General features: G+C 46.9%; 1 protein-coding gene across 10 annotated transcripts in view; it reads left to right on the forward strand.

The window, feature by feature from the left end:
• ARVCF (ARVCF delta catenin family member) overlaps positions 1-20,802 on the forward strand; it is a 1,509,311-nt gene that overhangs the window by 1,176,997 nt on the left and 311,512 nt on the right. Inside the window, exon 1 of one of the 10 annotated variants that reach the window (XM_063964735.1) lies at positions 11,578-11,980. The exons of the other annotated variants lie outside the window; for them this stretch is intronic. Coding sequence (XP_063820805.1) covers positions 11,960-11,980 — 21 coding nt within the window. The 5' untranslated portion in view covers positions 11,578-11,959. Of the gene's footprint in view, positions 1-11,577; positions 11,981-20,802 lie in introns of those variants that run through there. 10 annotated transcript variants of the gene reach the window in all.

Raw genomic sequence — 20,802 nt, forward strand, 5'->3', positions numbered from 1 at the left:
TTTATCATTCTAAACGAGTTTTATCACTAGTTGATAAATGAGCCCCTTAGTTTAATAGCTGTTATCATTATCGCACGACTGCGTCACCTGTATTGCGTATGCTTAGTTCTGAAGTTAGCAGAGTGAAAACATGCAAGATTCTGCACATAGATTTACGTTCTACTCTTCATCAGTCCATTATTGTTATTTTTAGTTACTTGCTGTGCTGAAAGCAAACTCCACATAGAACCGAGGTGTACTGCCAGCACTGAACTTTTGGTAATTTTGGACAGCCCCACTGGATGCCCATATTAGTTGTTATTTCTCGCTGGATAAGCCATGTGTAACCATCCTAACCATGGAATATTGCCAGTTCAGGAAAACAGTTAAGGTCATTTACAAAGTGCAGCTCATGCCCACCTACAAAACATTTTGGTTTTGCTCCAGTATTCTGGGATCTCTGTCCTCCAATCAAGAGGCATGCCCGCCCTCTACTCTCAGATGGCATAATCACAAGAACAATGTGCATAGTACACAGTGGCAGGAAAAATAAGAATTTACTTACCGATAATTCTATTTCTCGTAGTCCGTAGTGGATGCTGGGGACTCCGTCAGGACCATGGGGTTTAGCGGCTCCGCAGGAGACAGGGCACAATAATAAAAGCTTTAGGATCAGGTGGTGTGCACTGGCTCCTCCCCCTATGACCCTCCTCCAAGCCTCAGTTAGGATACTGTGCCCGGACGAGCGTGCATAATAAGGAAGGATATTGAATCCCGGGTAAGACTCATACCAGCCACACCAATCACACCGTACAACCTGTGATCTGAACCCAGTTAACAGTATGATAACAACGAAGGAGCCTCTGAAAAGATGGCTCACAACAAGAATAACCCGATTTTTGTAACAATAACTATGTACAAGTAATCCGCACTTGGGATGGGCGCCCAGCATCCACTACGGACTACGAGAAATAGAATTATCGGTAAGTAAATTCTTATTTTCTCTAACGTCCTAAGTGGATGCTGGGGACTCCGTCAGGACCATGGGGATTATACCAAAGCTCCCAAACGGGCGGGAGAGTGCGGATGACTCTGCAGCACCGAATGAGAGAACTCCAGGTCCTCCTCAGTCAGGGTGTGCCCCTGACCAAGTAGCAGCTCGGCAAAGTTGTAAAGCCGAGACCCCTCGGGCAGCCGCCCAAGATGAGCCCACTTCCTTGTGGAATGGGCTTTTACTGATTTTGGCTGTGGCAAGCCTGCCACAGAATGTGCAAGCTGAATTGTACTACAAATCCAGCGAGCAATCGTCTGCTTAGAAGCAGGAACACCCATCTTGTTGGGTGCATACAGGCTAAACAGCGAGTCAGATTTTCTGACTCCAGTCGTCCTGGAAACATATATTTTCAGGGCCCTGACAACGTCAAGTAACTTGGAGTCCTCCAAGTCCCTAGTAACCGCAGGTACCACAATAGGTTGGTTCATGTGAAAAACAGAAAACACCTTAAGGAGAAATTGAGGACGAGTCCTCAATTCTGCCCTGTCAGAATAAAAAATTAAGTAAGGGCTTTTATATGATAAAGCCGCCCATTCTGACACACGCCTGGCTGAAGCCAGGGCTAATAGAATCTTCACCTTCCATGTGAAATATTTTAATTCCACAGTGGTGAGTGGATCCAACCAATGTGACTTTATGAAACTCAAAACAACATTGAGATCCCAAGGTGCCACTGGGGGCACAAAAGGAGGCTGTATATGCAGTACCCCTTTTACAAACGTCTGAACTTCAGGCACTGAAGCCAGTTCTTTCTGGAAGAAATTCGACAGGGTCGAAATTTGAACCTTAATGGACCCTAATTTTAGGCCCATAGACAGTCCTGTTTTCAGGAAATGTAGGAAACGACCCAGTTGGAATTCCTCTGTAGGGACCTTCTTGGCCTCACATCACGCAACATATTTTCGCCCAATGCGGTGAAAATGTTTTGCGATTACATCCTTCCTGGCTTCGACCAGGGTAGGGATGACTTCATCTGGAATGCCCTTTCAGGATCCGGCGTTCAACTGCCATGCCGTCAAACGCAGCCCCGGTAAGTCTTGGAACAGACAAGGCCCCTGCTGGAGCAGGTCCTCTCTTAAAGGTAGAGGCCACGGTTCTTCCGTGAGCATCTCTTGAAGTTCCGGGTACCAAGTCCTTCTTGACCCATCCGGAACCACGAGTATCGTTCTTACTCATCTCCTTCTTATGATTCTCAGTACTTTTGGTATGAGATGCATAGGAGGGAACACATACCCTGACTGGTACACCCACAGTGTTACCAGAGCGTCCACCGCTATTGCCTGAGGGTCCCTTGACCTGGCGCAATATCTGTCTAGTTTTTTGTTCAGGCGGGACGCCATCATGTCCACCTTTGGTTTTTCCCAACGGTTTACAATCATGTGGAAGACTTCCCGCTGAAGTCCCCACTCTCCCGGGTGGAGGTTATGCCTGCTGAGGAAGTCTGCTTCCCAGTTTTCCACTCCCGGAATTAACACTGCTGAGCGTGTTATCACATGATTTTTCGCCCAGCGAAGAATCCTTGCAGTTTCTGCCATTTCCCTCCTGCTTCATGTGCCGCCCTGTCTGTTTACGTGGGCGACTGCCGTGATGTTGTCCCACTGGATCAATACCGGCTGACCTTGAAGCAGAGGTCTTGCTAAGCTTAGAGCCTTGTAAATTGCCCTTAGCTCCAGTATATTTATGTGGAGAGAAGTCTCCAGACTTGATCACACTCCCTGGAAATTTTTTCCTTGTGTGACTGCTCCCCAGCCACTCAGGCTGGCATCCGTGGTCACCAGGACCCAGTCCTGAATGTCGAATCTGCGGCCCTTTCATAGATGAGCACTCTGCAGCCACCGCAGAAGAAAACACCCTTGTCCTTGGAGACAGGGTTATCCGCTGATGCATCTGAAGATGCGATCCGGACCATTTTCCCAGCAGATTCCACTGAAAGGTTCTTGCGTGAAATCTACCGAATGGGATCGCTTTGTAAGAAACCACCATTTTTCACAGGACCCTTGTGCAATGATGCACGGATACTTTTCCTGGTTTTAGGAGGTTCCTGACTAGCTCGGATAACTCCCTGGCCTTCTTCTCCGGGAGAAAACATCCTTTTCTGGACTGTGTCCAGAATAATTCCTAGGAACATTAGACGTGTCGTCGGAAAAGCTGCGATTTTGGAATATTTAGAAACCACTCGTGCTGTCGTAGAACTACTTGAGATAGTGCTACTCCGACCGCCAACTGTTCTCTGGACCTTGCCCTTATCAGGAAAGCGTCCATATTTCTTTTAGGAAGAATCATCATTTCGGCCATTACCATGGTAAAGACCCGGGGTGCCGTGGACAATCCAAACGGCAGCGTCTGAACTGATAGTGACAGTTCTGTACCACGAACCTGAGATACCCTTGGTGAGAAGGGCAAAATTTGGACATGTAGGTAAGCGTCCCTGATATCCAGTGACACCATATCGTCCTGGTTCGCTATCACTGCTCTGAGTGACTCCATCTTGATTTGAACCCTTGTATGTAATTGTTCAAATCTTTTAGATCTCACCGAGCCGTTTGGCTTCAGTACCACAATATAGTGTGGAATAATACCCCTTCCCTTGTTGTAGGAGGGGTACTTTGATTTTCACCTGCTGGGAATACAGCCTGTGAATTTTTTTCCAATACTGTCTCCCTGTCGGAGGGAGACGTTGGTAAAGCAGACTTCAGGAACTTGTGAGGGGAAGACGTCTCGAATTTCCAATGTACACCTGGGATACTACGTGTAGGATCCAGGAGTCCACTTGCGAGTGAGCCCACTGCGTGCTGAAACTCTTGAGATGACCCCCCACCGCACCTGAGTCCGCTTGTATGGCCCCAGCGTCATGCTGCGGACTTGGCAGAAGCTGTGGAGGACTTCTGTTCCTGGGAATGGGCTGCCTGCTGCAGTCTTCTTCCCTTTCCTCTAACCCTGGGCAGATATGACTGGCCTTTTGCCCGCCTGCCTTTATGGGTACGAAAGGACTGAGACTGAAAAGACTGTGTCCTTTTCTGCTGAGATGTGACTTGGGGTAACAAAAGTGGATTTTCCAGCTGTTGCCATGGCCACCAGGTCCGATGGACCGCCCCTTTATACGGCAATACTTCCATGTGCCGTCTGGAATCTGCATCACCTGACCACTGTCGTGTCTATAAACATCGTCTGGCAGATATGGACATCACATCTACTCTTGATGCCAGAATGCAAATATCCCTCTGCGCATCTCGCATATATAGAAATGCATCCTTAAAATGCTCTATAGTCAATAAAATATTGTTCCTGTCAAGGGTATCAATATTTTCAGTCAGGAAATCCGACCAAGCCCCCCCAGCGCTGCACATCCAGGCTGAGGCGATTGCTGGTCGTAGTATAACACCAGTATGTGTGTATATACTTTTTAGGATATTTTTCAGCTTCCTATCAGCTGGCTCCTTGAGGGCGGCCGTATCTGGAGACGGTAACGCCACTTGTTTTTATAAGCGTGTGAGCGCCTTATCCACCCTAAGGTGTGTTTCCCAACTCGCCCTCACTTCTGGCGGGAAAAGGTATACCTCCAATAATTTTATATCGGAGGAAACCCACGTATCATCACACACTTTAATTTATCTGATTCAGGAAAAACTACAAGTAGATTATTCCCACCCTACATAATACCCTTATTTGTGGTACTTGTAGTATCAGAAATATGTAACACCTCCTTCATTGCCCTTAACATGTAACGTGTGGCCCTAAAGGAAAATACGTTTGTTTCTTCACCGTCGACACTGAAGTCAGTGTCCGTGTCTGTGTCGACCAACTGAGGTAAATGGGCGTTTTTACAAGCCCCTGACGGTGTCTGAGACGCCTGGACAGGTACTAATTTGTTTGCCGGCCGTCTCATGTCGTCAACCGACCTTGCATCGTGTTGACATTATCACGTAGTTCCTAAATAAGCCATCCATTCCGGTGTCGACTCCCTAGAGAGTGACATCACCAATACAGGCAATTTGCTCCGCCTCCTCACCAACATCGTCCTCCTACATGTCGACACACACGTACCGACACACAGCACACACACAGGGAATGCTCTGATAGAGGACAGGACCCCACTAGCCCTTTGGGGAGACAGAGGGAGAGTTTGCCAGCACACACCAAAAACGCTATAATTATACAGGGACAACCCCTTATACAAGTGTTTTCCCTTATAGCATTTTCACATATGTAATCATATCGCCAAATAAGTGCCCCCCCTCTCTGTTTTAACCCTGTTTCTGTAGTGCAGTGCAGGGGAGAGCCTGGGAGCCTTCCTCACAGCAGAGCTGAGCAGGAAAATGGCGCCGTGTGCTGAGGAGAATAGGCCCCGCCCCCTAAAACGGCGGGCTCTTCTCCCGGAGTTTGTGAGATCTGGCAGGGGTTAAATACATCCATATAGCCTCAAGGGCTATATGTGATGTATTTTAGCCATAAAAAAGGTATAATACATTGCTGCCCAGGGCGCCCCCCCCAGCGCCCTGCACCCTCAGTGACCGCTGGTATGAAGTGTGCTGACAACAATGGCGCACAGCTGCAGTGCTGTGCGCTACCTTATGAAGACTGAAAGTCTTCTGCCGCCTGTTTCCGGACCTCTGGACCTCTTCAACTTCGGCATCTGCAAGGGGGGTCGGCGGCACGGCTCCGGGACGAACCCCAGGGTGAGACCTGTGTTCCGACTCCCTCTGGAGCTAATGGTGTCCAGTAGCCTAAGAAGCAAATCCATCCTGCACGCAGGTGAGTTTACTTCTCTCCCCTAAGTCCCTCGTAGCAGTGAGCCTGTTGCCAGCAGGACTCACTGAAAATAAAAAACCTAACTTAAACTTTTATTCTAAGCAGCTCAGGAGAGCCACCTAGATTGCACCCTTCTCGGCCGGGCACAAGAATCTAACTGAGGCTTGGAGGAGGGTCATAGGGGGAGGAGCCAGTGCACACCACCTGATCCTAAAGCTTTTATTATTGTGCCCTGTCTCCTGCGGAGCCGCTAAACCCCATGGTCCTGACGGAGTCCCCAGCATCCACTTAGGACGTTAGAGAAATCACTGTGACAAGCAGTGAATTTCACACTAAAGTCCAAACTCCTACCACTTTGGAACCATTCTCTTCATAGACTAAACTTTTTCACCTAAATATGGTGCTCAGTTTAGCCTCATATATGTATTACTCATGGAAGTGAGGGGCATGCTTGCCTACTTTCCTAAAAGATGTGGGAGAGTCACAACTTTTTGAGTAGCTGGCCGCACCATCCGTAGAGTAGGTACCCCTCCCACATCCCACTCATGAATTGCGTCATTTTTAATATGGGGGTGGGGCCTAATGACGTGTCATCCCATCTCCGCCCCCCACAGTTGCTAGTAGCGTGTCCTCTCTAGGCTTCTCCCGAAGAGGAGACAGTAAAAGTGAGTATGGTGAATGGACATCGGGATTGGCTTTATTTCATGTGGCAATTTTGCGTGTGTGTTAAACTGGTTTAATCAGGACTGATGCAGAGTTGAATATATACCCATTTACAGAGTATAGGTGGTTTCACACGGCACATGCTCCAAATAATAGACATGCAACAAGAATTGGTGATACAGAATCAAATGCATTTCTATTGCATATACAAACTAAAGGGCCCCATACACTACCGCGACATGTCCGTCTGACATGTCACGGGCGATCACCCCGGCAGGATCGCCCAAGATACATTCTGTGCTGTCCTTTTGCATACGATGTATCTTGGGCGATCCTGGGCGATCCCAGCCATGCCTGCGGGGTCGAACCAGATTGAATGTGCAGCACATTCAATCTGGATGAACCGACCCGATGCTCACGGGAACGCGCATCCGATCGTATCGGAAACGCCTCCAAAATGCCCGATTTCATCCGATATATATGGCATTATCGTCCTAGTGTATGGGGCCCTTAACAACCAAGAAGTGAAACGCTGGTGTGATAGGGTGTGGAATGTAGACAAAGTTTAGTGAGGGTGTATTCAGACAAATGCGAGCTAGGAATACCTGGACGTAATTGACAATATAGCGTTTTGGAGGCATATCTTCTGTACCTTGGCCCACATTCCGAGTTGATCGCTCGCTACGGATTTTCGCAGTGCAGCGATTATGGCAGAACTGGGCTAATCTGCGCATGCACCGCAATGCGCACGTGCGTCGTACGGGTTCGATGAGCATCGTGGTTTTGCACAGGTTCTAGCGACGCTTTCAGTCGCACTGGCGGACGCGAGGAGATTTACAGGAAGTGGGAGTTTCTGGGTGGCAACTGACTGTTTTCTGGGAGTGTTTGGAAAAACGCAGGCGTGACCGGGCGTTTGCTGGGCGGGTATCTGACGTCATTCCCATGTCACTCGTCGCAGCAATCATCGCACAGAATAAGTAACTACAGGGCTGGTCTTGTTCTGCACAAAATGTGTTTGCAGCCGCTCTGCTGCAAAGACGTTTGCACTCCCAAAAATACACACCCCAGTGGGCGGCGACTATGCATTTGCACGGCTGCTAAAAGTAGCTAGCAAGCGATCAACTCGGAATGAGGGCCCTAGTGTACAATGATGATGACTAGTAACAATTAACGGGCATATGCTACAAACAGATGCAGGTGGATCTCGAGATGCGTACAGCTTCTGGATATGGGCAAATACATTTTTGGTGCACACTTTTTTTTTTTAAGCAATGTACGTCCCATTTACTTTAATCTCTTTATCAGTCCCCTACGATTGCACCTGGTGTCACAGCTCAGAGTGTCAGACCTTGCTCCAGACCCCAATACTTATCACTCTGGGGCCTGGTGCAGCTGCTGCAGAGATCTCTGGGGGGCGCTCTTCTCTGGTCTACCACTTGTCATACCAGCATTGCTTTCCGTCGGTACCTGAATTGTGATAATGCAGGTTGCTTTATGGAGGGTGGGCAAAATTCCCCATCCTCCATAAAGTAGAATAAACTATTTATTCAGTGAATCCATTTCTCTGTTTTCTGTCTTTATAACGAAGAAAGAGAATTTAAAGGACTGTGGGGTATATTCATCAATTGAAAATGACTCCTTTTAGCGGCCAGAACAAGGTATTATTACTGCTTCTCCATATTTATTAAAAGACATTGGTGGTCATTCCGAGTTGATCACAGCCAGCAACTTTTTGCTGCTGCTGCGATCAACTAGTCCACGCTTATGGGGGAGTGTATTTTAGCTTAGCAGGGCTGCGATCGCTTGTGCAGTTCTGCTAAGTTAAAAAAATTTCAAGCAAAAGAAGACTAGGCCTGGACATACTTACACTGTGCGACGATCTCTGCGATGCTGGGGTCGGCTTTGACGTCAGACATCCGCCCTCTGTTCTGCTGGACACGCCTGCGTTTTCTTCTCCACTCCCCGAAAACGGTCTCCAACGGTCCGGATCCGCCTTCTTTCTGTCAATCTTCTTGCAGTCGGCTCTGCAACAGCTTTCTTCGTAGGATGCGACGTAATCCAGCGACCCCTGTCGCCGGGCAACGTCGCTCACGTGCGAACGGGTCGGAATGACCCCTTTGTGTGTAGAAATCTCAGTGGCTCCTCTATTTTCGTGCTGGTGTGGCGCATCCAATTGACCTTGCAAAGGGTGACTTGTATATGGCCTCAGATAAATAAGGTGGCATCACATCCACAATAGGATAATGCAGAACACTGACATACACATCGTGCAACACCTTACCGGCGAGGGTGAAATGTTACTGCAAAAAGTGGTGATAGAGTTTATTATTATTATTTTATTTATAGGTCGCCTCAAGTGTTTTGCTGCGCCCTACATACAGAACAATACAGGGTAACATAAAAACTAAAGCAGACCACAAGTAACAATTACCACCACATTCTCATTACACAATAGGGATCAGTATGAAAAGCCGGCGGTTGTGATGCCGGTGGTCAATATACTGACGCCGGCATCCCGATTGTGGCAGTGCCAACAAGTGTGCAGGGTACCCTACCCCTCCCTGTCCGCAGCCTTGCCCTAACCTCATCCTGGTGGTGCCTAAACCTTCCCCCTCACCGCAGGCTAAACCTAACCCTCCCCCTTAGTGCCTAACCCTAAACTCCCCTCTCTGCAGCCGAGCCCTAACCTCCCCCACCCCACAGTCTACCCCCCCGGAGTTTGCCTAAACCTAACTCCCGCTCCCGAAGCCTGAACCTAACCCGGCAGTGCATACTTACCTTCGGGATCCAGACTGTTGGGATATCATCGTCGGGATCCTGATCTCTTCTGGATGCCAGTGCCGGTATACTGGTGGCTGTCGGATTCTGGTGTCTGTATTACGGCTGCCGCGATCCTGAACGGGCGGTCTTCAGTTTGCCGGCTTCAGTGTTCCTGTTGACCAGCATACCGGCGCCGGAATCCCGCCCACCGGCATACCAACAGTTTTTCTCCCTCTTGGGGGTCCACGACTCCCCTGGAGAATAGATAGCGTGGCGCGCATAGCGCACCACCGTGCCCGCAAGGGGCTCATTTGCCCTCGCCCAGCTGTTGGTATGCCAGCAGTCGGGATTCCGGCGCCGGTATGCTGGCTACCTGGAGCCCGACCGCCGGCAATAACATACTACACCCTCCTGAACACATACCACACAATACAGCTGAGGTGAAAGGAAGCAAAGGAGTAGTTGGCGTACTAGTAGGGGCAAGCAGCCATTGGAAGAGATAAACAGTAATGAGCGAGAGGAGATGGCAGGTATAGACATTAACTACTGTTAAGTTCGATTAACTTTCAGGAAAAACCAATACCTTATTGCACAGTGGTTCGGGCTGCTGCGGCCGCTAAGTGTACGCTCTAAACCCTTATGAATATGTATACACGTTTGCTTAAGCACGCCGACACGCAGTGAGCACAATGTAGTTACACGTGTGGCTGAATACATCTTAAACCCTTAACAGAAATGGAATGCGACACCAGTAGTTATATGTTATGTTGTGGTCCAACGCAGCAACAAATATTTACTTAAAAAGGGGTAAACACAGGATATACAACACTATTACAGAGAAGAAGCTACAACCAATGGATTCATACGTTTGTTCGCCTGCGCCACCCGGATCCGGTACTCAGTCAGTCTGGAAAGATGACCTTCAGAAAATAGACTGAGGCCGGCCAGGAGGCTTGGCTTTCATACAATAGTCCAAAGCATGAAACAAAGGAAACTGTAAGCCCTTCATCCATAGGTCAAGGGGCAGGTCATTTACAGTATATGAGGGGGTCATAGGTTGGTTTGAACAGGTGGGCGATGCTTGGTCCAGGTATACTTGCAGGTGTCCTCCACTGGGTTCCCGCTGAATATCAGGAGTACAGTACATACAGTGAGATATGAATATTGTATTTGCGCAGGAGCATGCAATTCTCTGCAAACCGATCGGAATATTGCCCTTGAATTACTGTACATGTGGATACCAAACACTACGTTCTAACCTATTTCTGTCCCCTCACATCCTGCAAAGCTAAATACCTCCGTTTCTATTCATTCAGAGTAAGTGTAGGTTGCTGGTGTGGTGCGTGTGGACTATGTGTAAATAATGCACTATGGGGGTAATTCCAAGTTGATCGCAGCAGGATTTTTGTTAGCAATTGGGCAAAACCATGTGCACTGCAGGGGAGGCAGATATAACATGTGCAGAGAGAGTTAGATTTGGGTGGGGTGTGTTCAATCTGCAATCTAATTTGCAGTGTAAAAATAAAGCAGCCAGTATTTACCCTGCACAGAAATAAAATAACCCACCCAAATCTAACTCTTTCTGCACATGTTATATCTGCCTCCCCTGCAGTGCACATGGTTTTGCCCAATTGCTATCAAAAATTCTGCTGCGATCAACTTGGAATTACCCCCAATGTGTATAAAATATAGAATATGTCTTTGTGGCATTTCTATGCGTATGCTACCGTAATTACTCATACCACACGCCAATACGCAAGGCCCGCGAGCCAATGTACGCAGCAAGCGGGTAATGGCACGCACGGCAGAACAAGCACACACATTGAGGCCACTCTGTGTGGTGTTTGTACGTGATGCATGTGGGTATAATATTTTCGACTTCGACACTATGTAGGAAAGAGCTATAATTGAAGTGTAAGAGAAGAGGGTTGTGAGAACAGGTGGCAAGAGGGTCCTGTTCCAAGGAGCTCACAATTTGTCACTTGACGCAGAAAAATGGCAAGTGTTGAGCTATCTATCTATCTATCTATCTATCTATATATAATCTCTGTGTGTATCATAAATAAAGGAAATAGAACAAAACTCAGTAATTACAGTAAAAGTACTACACTGTAAGACAAGTAGATAAATGGCATGCTGCTTTCCAAATAAATATTTGATCAATGCTCTCCTCCAGAATTATGGTGACTCTTCCTTCCATTACTGTGCACCCCCCGCTAAATTACCTCTTCAACCTGCTAGTCCTAGATGTTCCCCTGGCTCTCACACACAGCACACATCACACACACAGCACACATCACACACAGTGCTGCTTCTGCCTGTCTGCTGGGTGTGGCCTGAGAGTGCTTTATTTGAGCTCCCAGCTGTGACCGTCTATCTACTCCCACCCTCTGAGGAGGGGGATTGCGCTCTTGCACAGACTTCTATGCTGGCTGTGGGGAGACAGCAGTCTGGCAGGGACAGGAGGAGAGGGAATGTGAGAACATACAAAGGATCTTTGCTTTCCTGGAGAATCTAAAATCCGGAGGATCTGCTGCTGCTCTGGATGACTTGGGAGTTATTGGGCATCGCCTGTCTTGTTTCCCCCTGTCCTGCTCCAATGCAGAGGAGCTCTGGACCTGGATCGCATTACAAGCTCTGCATCCCTGTACTGGAATAAAATAGCGGCGGTCGGGCTGAGAGCTGTCACCCTGCGCCCGGGCAGAGAGGCTGGGACTTGCCGCGTGTGCCGTGTTGGACTTTAGACCTGCATAAATGCCTGCAGAACTCCAACAGGTCAGTGTGCCAGCCCCGGCTGTGTGTCTGTCTGTCCCGGACCCCCGCTGCTGCTGCTGCAGACTGCTGAGCCGCACACTGCAGAACGGGCGCCGCTGCTGCTGCCAATGTGGGGGAGAAGTTTAGCCACAACTCAAGTTCATAAAGACAGGGGGATGCGTGCTAAGTGTGCCATAGGCGGGGGGCGGCATCCTGCACTCTCTGCACATGTACAGTGTGTGTGCATGGCTGTGCTGGCAGTGGCAGCAAGCTGGGGGCATCCCACCCTCACTACTCAGCGCCGAGTATCCACACTTGCTCCTAGTCTGGCTGCAGCATACACTGTACTTTTTCTCTGTATAGTCAACGGGTTAATATATTCCTAGTTTCGTTCCACCCAATATGATTTTAGCATCCTGCTGGATAACCAAGTAATACAGGAGGCTGCAGTGGTACATATCTGGGCACATGCTGGACCTCCGCTGTCTCAGCAGGTCATTTATCATGCGGGGCATCGCATAACTGAGCCAAGCAAGATGCCTTTCCCTGTGCTGTGAATTGACACGTATTCAGAATGAGATTATTATTATTACTATGGTTATTATGTGTTTGTCACATGCCGTACACCCTGTAGAGTTGCTAGAGAAGCACAGGCAGTGTATTTCCCTTGGTACTTCCATATGATACATAGATGCTCCTCATGTGCTATGTGTTACAGTGTGCTTTGGATCAGGCACCATGAAGCGTTCCTGCATGCATAGTCGCAGCTTGGAATGGGAGGCGGATTGCTCTGTTGCCTGCTTCTTATTCCCTGCATTGTCCTCCTATCCCAGCAAATGCAACAGAATATCCAGCCCTGCACCACCTTTATTGCTGCAAATGAGCCGACTCTGGCGTGGGAAAAGGTTTCCTGTGTGCTGGCCTGTATAGAAAATGTTGGGGTCTGATGTTAAGTGCATAGCAATCTAATGAACTTGGAGGCTGTGTATGTTGTACTTACACTTCCAATAATGAGCTGCTCAGTAATACAGTATTTAAAGAACTCTTTCCTTGCCAACTATAAAATGTGGTTCTCCCTCCCCTCCCCAAATCCAATATGTTGATGCATCTCCTAGTGGCTGTGTGTTTTTGTCGCCACATCCTCTTTGTAATTTAATATCTTGAAAGCAAAAGAGGTTATGTGATGTTATTTCACAAATCGATACTTGCATCCGAGGGATTGCGTTTCAGTTTTACTACATAACTCATTAGTGACTTATTGTATTGGAAATTCCTTTTCTACTGTACATCTGATCTGGTATGATATTTGAGTAAATACACACTGATTTATGTACCGATGGCTAATTTTATGTGTATATCAAAGTTATATTGTAAACACAGCTGATGTCCAGGAACTTCCAAATGTGACTTTCTAATTCACTACTGTGTGCCTACACAATATATAGTCCATATTTGTGTAAATGAACATGAGAACACTGGCGTGCTTTATGTCACCTGCTATGACTCTTCCCTGTATATTGGAGCCACACCTGGTGCTTAGAGCATTCTTCCCTGATGTAATACCCATTGCACAATGCAGTGCGCTGCATATATATTTCACCAGTTTCACATGAGGTTTTGTGATTTATAGTTTCAGGGTTCTTATCATATTTATTAAAGTTCTACAGTTATTGCATCACATTCAGCCTATTCTAGCACTGTGGCCCAGGTCAGGGATATACGCAGTGTGGTTACTTATGGAGTTAAGCAATTATCGCCCCCCCCCCCCCCCTTACACATGTGTCATGGTCTTGCTGTGTGCTCACGCCAAGGTACTGTAGCAGTGTTGCTTGTAATGAGGTTTTCTTTGCACAATGATTGATGGTGTCTGGAGAGGTAACGGAGAGTGGAGGCAAAAATGCAGTCGTATCGGAACAGTTTTGGGGCGTGTCTCAACCTACAACTGTGATCCCATCCACAGAAAACATGGCACCAGCACCTCAATCCTGCGGTCACTCCGCCTGACCATAGGTCAGATGGTCGATTATCAAAGAATCTGCGACCACCGCTGCGTGTTTGTACGCTGTTGCCGGAATCTTGAAGCCGCCGGTGGAGCCTCAATACATTTCCAGCTGGCTGCAATATTGGTGTACAGTGTATTTTCACACTTCCGCTGCCTATAAATCCGCAGCTGTGAATGCATTTGCATACATCTCTGAATCAGGCCCTGTGCTGAATATTAAGTTCATGCTACCTCAATATTGCCATCTCATTGGAATACAAATAGAAGATCACTGTATGTATTGTAGTTTATACACTCCGCATGCACAATATGGGTGCAGAATGCAGATGCTCTCTGCCTCCTAATAGTTGTGCTATCATAATGTAAACATCATTCATTGGACTTGTTGATCGTTCTCAGCCATAAGCACAAAGTGTAAGCACATTGCTGTATAGTATGCAACAGCTTTCTCTCACTTAAGTGTTCATTGAAACTCTTTTGTACCTCACAACTTAGAGGTTTCAGTGTGTACACTAGGTATCTCTTAGCTGTGCTGTGGAAAATGCATGATCTCATTACAATACAGCTTTGTTTGTTTCCAGTATGCTCTGATAACATAAGCGGGTTGGTGTGTTTCTTGAATTAGCGGGGAGTGCCGGATGAATGGGCCTTAACTGGGCGTCATCTGAAGTTCACGTTTACTTGTACGGACAAGGGGGGAAAAAATCTAAATGATGATGGCACAATGTACACGCCTGATATTCTCTCTTGGATTCCAGATGAAAACTATTGATCTCTTTAAATGCAGTCTATGTCCCAAGGGCAGATTAGTGCTTTATCTAGACAGATGAGATATGATTCTTAAATTCTAGCATTTTATTTTTCAAATGAAATAGGAACATATAGTTGTGCAGAGCTTTGCTAAACTGCGATGAGCGCTTTTACTTGCTATCATTCTGTCTGAGTGAGCATTACTGCAGATCCCTATAAAAGGCGCACTCTCCCTTTTTCTGAACCTATTAGTTAACCAAATGTGTAAAGGCAGGTAACCATTTCTCTATACTTGGGAACATCCCTGTACAAGGGTATATACTGTATCGGGTGGTATTCAGTTTGCCGGCTGTCGGGATCCCGGCGCCGGGAGCCCCGACCGCCGGCATACCATACTACACCCACTGTATCTACTTTTGTGGATACATATTAAAATGTGCATGGTGTAAAGTGTGTAAAGGGTTGATTTACTAAAGCTTCTAAAACAGGCAAGTGGAGGTGTTGCTCATAGCAACTAATCAAATTCAGTCTATCATTTTCTAGGATGCTATAGAGAAATAGTAACTAGAATCTGATTGCCTGCTATAGGCAACACAACCACTTCCTTTTTAGAAGTTTTAGTAAATCTGCCCCTAAATCTTAGTATGAATCCCAAATCCCTATCACCCCTTCAGTAATTTTATTTATTTTATATTTTAGTTTTATCCTCATGTGTGACTTCTAGTAATCATACCATTGTGGGTACATTGCGTCAAGGTGCCCACACACGAAGCTACTTGTGGAGCCGATCCGACGGAGCATCTGGGGGCCGACCTATCGGGCGGTCCCCACACGTGGGGCGATCCGGTGCCCAACGTCCCGCTATGCCGGCACTCTTACGCATAGCTCCGCATGGTATTGTCAGCCTGCATCGCTGATCTTTTGAACATTCTGAAAGGTGTACAACCCCACGGGTGCGTACAATGGAGGACATCATGCCCACACACGGAACGATATAGGTGCTATATTGTTCCAATTTGTCAGGTCGGCAGCTATTTCACACCATGTGTAGGCACCCTCAGTCTGTATTGCATGTATCACTATTGAATGGATATTTACTACACTATGCAGTGTACCCAGCAATCTACACTACTTGGAAGTGGCAAAATGTATCTCCTTAAAATTACAGTATGACATTTACTTCTCAGTACCTCTGAGGTAGCGTCTAGTTACCTTTCATTGAGAGGACTTTTCCCATAAGCCCCTGGGTCCATGTCACCAACTATTTGGAATAGTAACCTGTGGCGAGCGAAGCACAATGGTGCATAGATAAAATAAAATAACCTCAAACGGAGAATGGGCAAAACATTGAGGTGCTGTAAGGGCGAAAGTTCGCTTCTTCCATCTCGTGCTATCACTTCCTGGTCCTGATCACGGAGGGAACATAGAGACAACCTTACCTCTGATCACCCAGAAAAATAAAGTCCTGTAGAAGGAAAATTAAAAAAGGCTGTGGCCCTGAATATGAAACAGGGAACAACTATCGCCTCAGTTCTCATCAGCTCATTTAAATAATCCTGTTCTGCAATATGAAATATATATTTTTTATATTGCAAATTTAGGTGTACATATGGGCGCGCGGAATTCTGCACAGCATGGTCCTGCCACCACTTCCTATAGGAAAGTGCAAACTTTTCAGCCCTGCCAATGTCACCTCTAGGCCCACAAATATTGATGCTTGCCTGTGAAGCAAATTCACACCTCTACAAATTAGTTATGTGACATCACAAGAGTATTTGCTCTGTGGGTTATGTGTTTTTCCACAATTTGAGGCTAGTATAAGTGTGTATATGTATATATATGTGTGTATATGTGTGTGTGTGTATATATATATATATATATATATATATATATATATATATATATATAATTTATTACAACTTAAAAAAAATACACAAACTTTACAAAGTAAGTTAACAATTTGGTTTTTGAACCAGGATAGACCTTTTAAGTCTGAAAGTTTCTTTAGCCCTTTGTGTGTGTAAATTGTATGATAGCCATGCAGTCAGTATTTCCGTTAAAGGTGTGCTTGCATACAGTTTCTGTATCCTGTTGCTGCATAATGAGGAGTGTAATTCCAACATCTTCATGACTTATGTCTTTTTCTTGTTGAGAGTTTATCTAAAATAACTGACCTTGCTTTATTTAGGCTGACCATCTCAAGACTAATAAGCATTTGTGTGCCATAGGCTTGTACAGCAATTATGCTGTTTATTGATAGAAGGTTGGTATGCCTCACTGCTGAACTAACCTGTCTGGAATTCTGAATCACAGGTTGTCCAGGGCTGTGTAAATCACATTTATGGCAGGGGAAAAAAAATAATAATAATAATTAAAAAAAAAAAGAAAAAAAAAAAAAAAATAGATAGATATATATCTATATATATATCTATCTATATATCTCTTTCATAAAAAGTAAGTGGAGTGCCGCCCTGCTGTAATTGGAGTATGTGTATGGGGTTTGGATGCAAGCCCAAGGGAATGCACCCAGGCATTTTCTTTTATTATAGTGGAGTGCCGGTTACATACATACATACATATACCCCTTTTACACCTACGAGCACGGGTCGCAGCCGGGAGCCTGACACGGGAGCTGCCCCCTGCTGCGACCCGTGCTCGGTCCCTTTCCCATTAGCAGTCACAACCCGGCATATGCCGGGTTGGTGACGCTTCTAGCTACACGGCAGGGGCGGCGCAGGGAGATCACATGATCTCCCAGCGCCGCCCATCCATACAGTGTAAACGGGAGCCGTGTTGCATCGACACGGCTCCCGTTTACACTACACCCTACCCGGATCATTCCCGTGTCCTACCCAGGTAAATAGCCGGGTAGGATTCACGGGTCACTTGATCCGGGTTTACCCTTTTCCACTTGCCAAAAACACGGGTAAATGCGCGCCCCCGTGCATTTACCCGTGTTTTTTGAGCTAGTGGAAAAGGGGTACAACATACATACATACATACATACATACATACATACATACATACATACATACATACATACATACATACATACATCTAAAAACAAACTAAAGAGACACCATATAAAAAAGACCCGAGATCTAATCCTGAACACCACCAAAAGTAAGGTCAAGTAATAGTGTATCAACGTACATAGAATACAAGGCACAAAAACAGAATCATATACTGACCACCTAGAGTACACAGTTATAGTTAACCCTAACAATACTATAGTAGTATTTATTTTTTTATGTGTATTCATGAAATGTTACTGTGCTCTTCCTGTATCTTGTGGTTGCTGGGCAACCATGACCCGTGATTAGTTCAGTTATACCTCCAGCCTTGGACGTCTGACGTAGAGGCACGTACATGATGCTGTATCTGGAGAACCGGGTGGAGTTATCCTGAATGTCCTTGCGGGGTGGTTGCTAGGCAACCGCGACGTGCATTTTCCGGCCCGCGCCTCCTTCGCAACTGCCTGTGATTCCCCGCACAGGATCGCGCGGGTGACGTCACAGACTGGCGTCCGGAATGAGCGGGCCAGGCTCCACGATTGGTGTTAGGTGAGTTTGGTTTCTGTATTTATATGTGTTGGCTGCTATTGTACTGGTTGTGTCTTGATAAAGAGGAGAGGTCCCCGAAACTCCCATACCAGTTTGTCCATATGCTCTACAGAGAGGTTGTGCACTGGACTCTTATACCCTATTAAGCGTGAGTGCCAGACATGCTATTCTATCTATCTATCTATCTGTCTATCTATCTATCTATCTGTCTATCTATCTATCTCTATCTATCTATCTATCTATCTATCTATCTATCTATCTATCTATCTATATCTCATAATAGCATGTTTTCTCTAAGTTCTTAACATTTGTGCCATTATATGCTCATTATAAACTGTGAGATTTAAAAATGCTGAGATAAAGATGTTCTAAAAATCCGACATAAGTGCTTCTGAGGCTGGAAAAGCACCTGTGAGACACTAACCTTAATTTCTCTTACGTCCTAGAGGATGCTGGGGACTCCGTAAGGACCATGGGGTATAGACGGGCTACGCAAGAGACATGGGCACCTATAAAGAACTTTTAGTATGGGTGTGCACTGGCTCCTCCCTCTATGCCCCTCCTCCAGTTAGCTCCTGTGCCCAGAGGAGAAGGGTGCACTGCAGAGAGCTCTCCTGAGTTTTCTGTGGAAAAAAAAGAATTTTGTTAGGTTTTTTATTTTCAGGGAGCACTGCTGGCAACAGGCTCCCTGCATCGTGAGACTGAGGGGAGAGGAGCAGACCTACTTAAATGATAGGCTCTGCTTCTTAGGCTACTGGACACCATTAGCTCCAGAGGGAGTCTGAACACAGGTCTCACCCTGGGGTTCGTCCCGAAGCCGCGCCGCTGTTCTCCTTACAGAGCCGGAAGAAAGAAGCCGGGTGAGTATGAGAAGCAAGAAGACGTCAAAGGCGGCAGAAGACTTCAGATCTTCATGAGGTAAAGCGCGCAGCGGTAAGCTGCGCGCCGTTGCTCCCACACACAGACACACAGAAAGCACTGATGGGCGCAGGGGGGGGCGCCCTGGGCAGCAATAAACCTCGTTTTTGGGCAAAAAAGGTCACATTAGGCTGCGGAGGTAGCAAATAGCTGATCCCCCGCCATTTTATTAAAGTTGAAGAGGGACCGAAGCCCGCCGCTGGAGGGGGCGGAGCTTGATCCCTCAGCACTAACCAGCGCCATTTTCTCCACAGAGGCTGCAGAGAACGCTGGCTCCCCGGACTCTCCCTTGCTGAACACTTCAGAGGGCTGAAAAAGAGGAGGGGGGAGATTGGCATTATATAATAATATAAAAGCGCTGTCTGGATTTTCCAGTGTCAGTTTGGCGCTGGGTGTGTGCTGGCATACTCTCTCTCTCTCTCTCTCTCTCTGTCTCTCCTAAGGGCCTGGTTGGGGATTTGTCCCCTTATAGGTATATCCCTGTGTGTGTGGGGTGTCGGTACGTGCATGTCGGCATGTCTGAAGTGGAAGGCTTCTCCAAGGAGGAGGTGGAGCAGATGAGTGGTGTGTCCCCGTCGGTAGTGCCGACTCAGGAATGGATGGACATGTGGCATATGTTGAATGCAAGTGTGGCATCTTTACATAAGAGGCTAGATAAAGCTGAATCCAGGGAGGCATCATGGGGTAAATCCTCGGATTGGACCGACTCACAGGGCCGTCGGGGTCTCAAAAGCGTCCCTTGTCACTAATTGTGGACACTGATACTGACACGGACTCTGATTCCAGTGTCGACTATGATGAAGCTAGATTGCACCCTAACGTGACAAAGAGTATTCAGTGTATGATTATTGCAATAAGAGATGTGTTGCATATTGCTGATGAACCCTCTGTTCCAGACACGAGGGTACACATGTTTAAGGGAAAGAAACAGATAATAAACTTTCCCCCATCTCATGAATTTAACGAGTTATTTGAAAAAGCTTGGGAGTCTCCAGACACAACGGCCCTCAAGGACCCTGCGGACCGCAGGCAGGAGACTACATTAAAGTCCATTTATTCACATACTGGTGCTTTGCTCAGATTGGCAATTGCGTCGGCATGGGTATGTAGCGCAGTTGCAGCTTGGACAGATACCCTGTCGGCTGACCTTGATACCCTAGATAGGGATGCTATTTTGTTAACTGTAGCCCATATTAAAGACGCAGTCTTGTATATGAGAGACGCTCAAAGGGACATTGGGTTGCTGGGTTCCAGAGCCAATGCCATGGCTATTTCAGCGAGACAATCTTTATGGACCCGCCAATGGACGGGTGATGCGGATTCGAAAAAGCATATGGAGGTTTTACCCTATAAGGGTGACGTGTTGTTTGGGGATGGGCTCGCGGACCTGGTTTCCACAGCTACCGCGGGTAAATCTACTTTTTACCTTTAATCCCCAACAGCAAAAGAAAACTCCACAATATCACATGCAGTCCTTTCCGTCGCAAAAGTCCAGAAGAGGTCGGGAATCCTTCTTCCTTGCCAGAGGTAAGGGTAGAGGAAAGAGAACACCTGCTTCGGCTGGTGCCCAGGAGCAGAAGTCCTCCCCGGCTTCTACAAAACCCACTGCA

The sequence above is a fragment of the Pseudophryne corroboree genome, chromosome 1 (genome assembly GCF_028390025.1).
Source record: "Pseudophryne corroboree isolate aPseCor3 chromosome 1, aPseCor3.hap2, whole genome shotgun sequence".
Lineage (NCBI taxonomy): Eukaryota > Metazoa > Chordata > Amphibia > Anura > Myobatrachidae > Pseudophryne > Pseudophryne corroboree.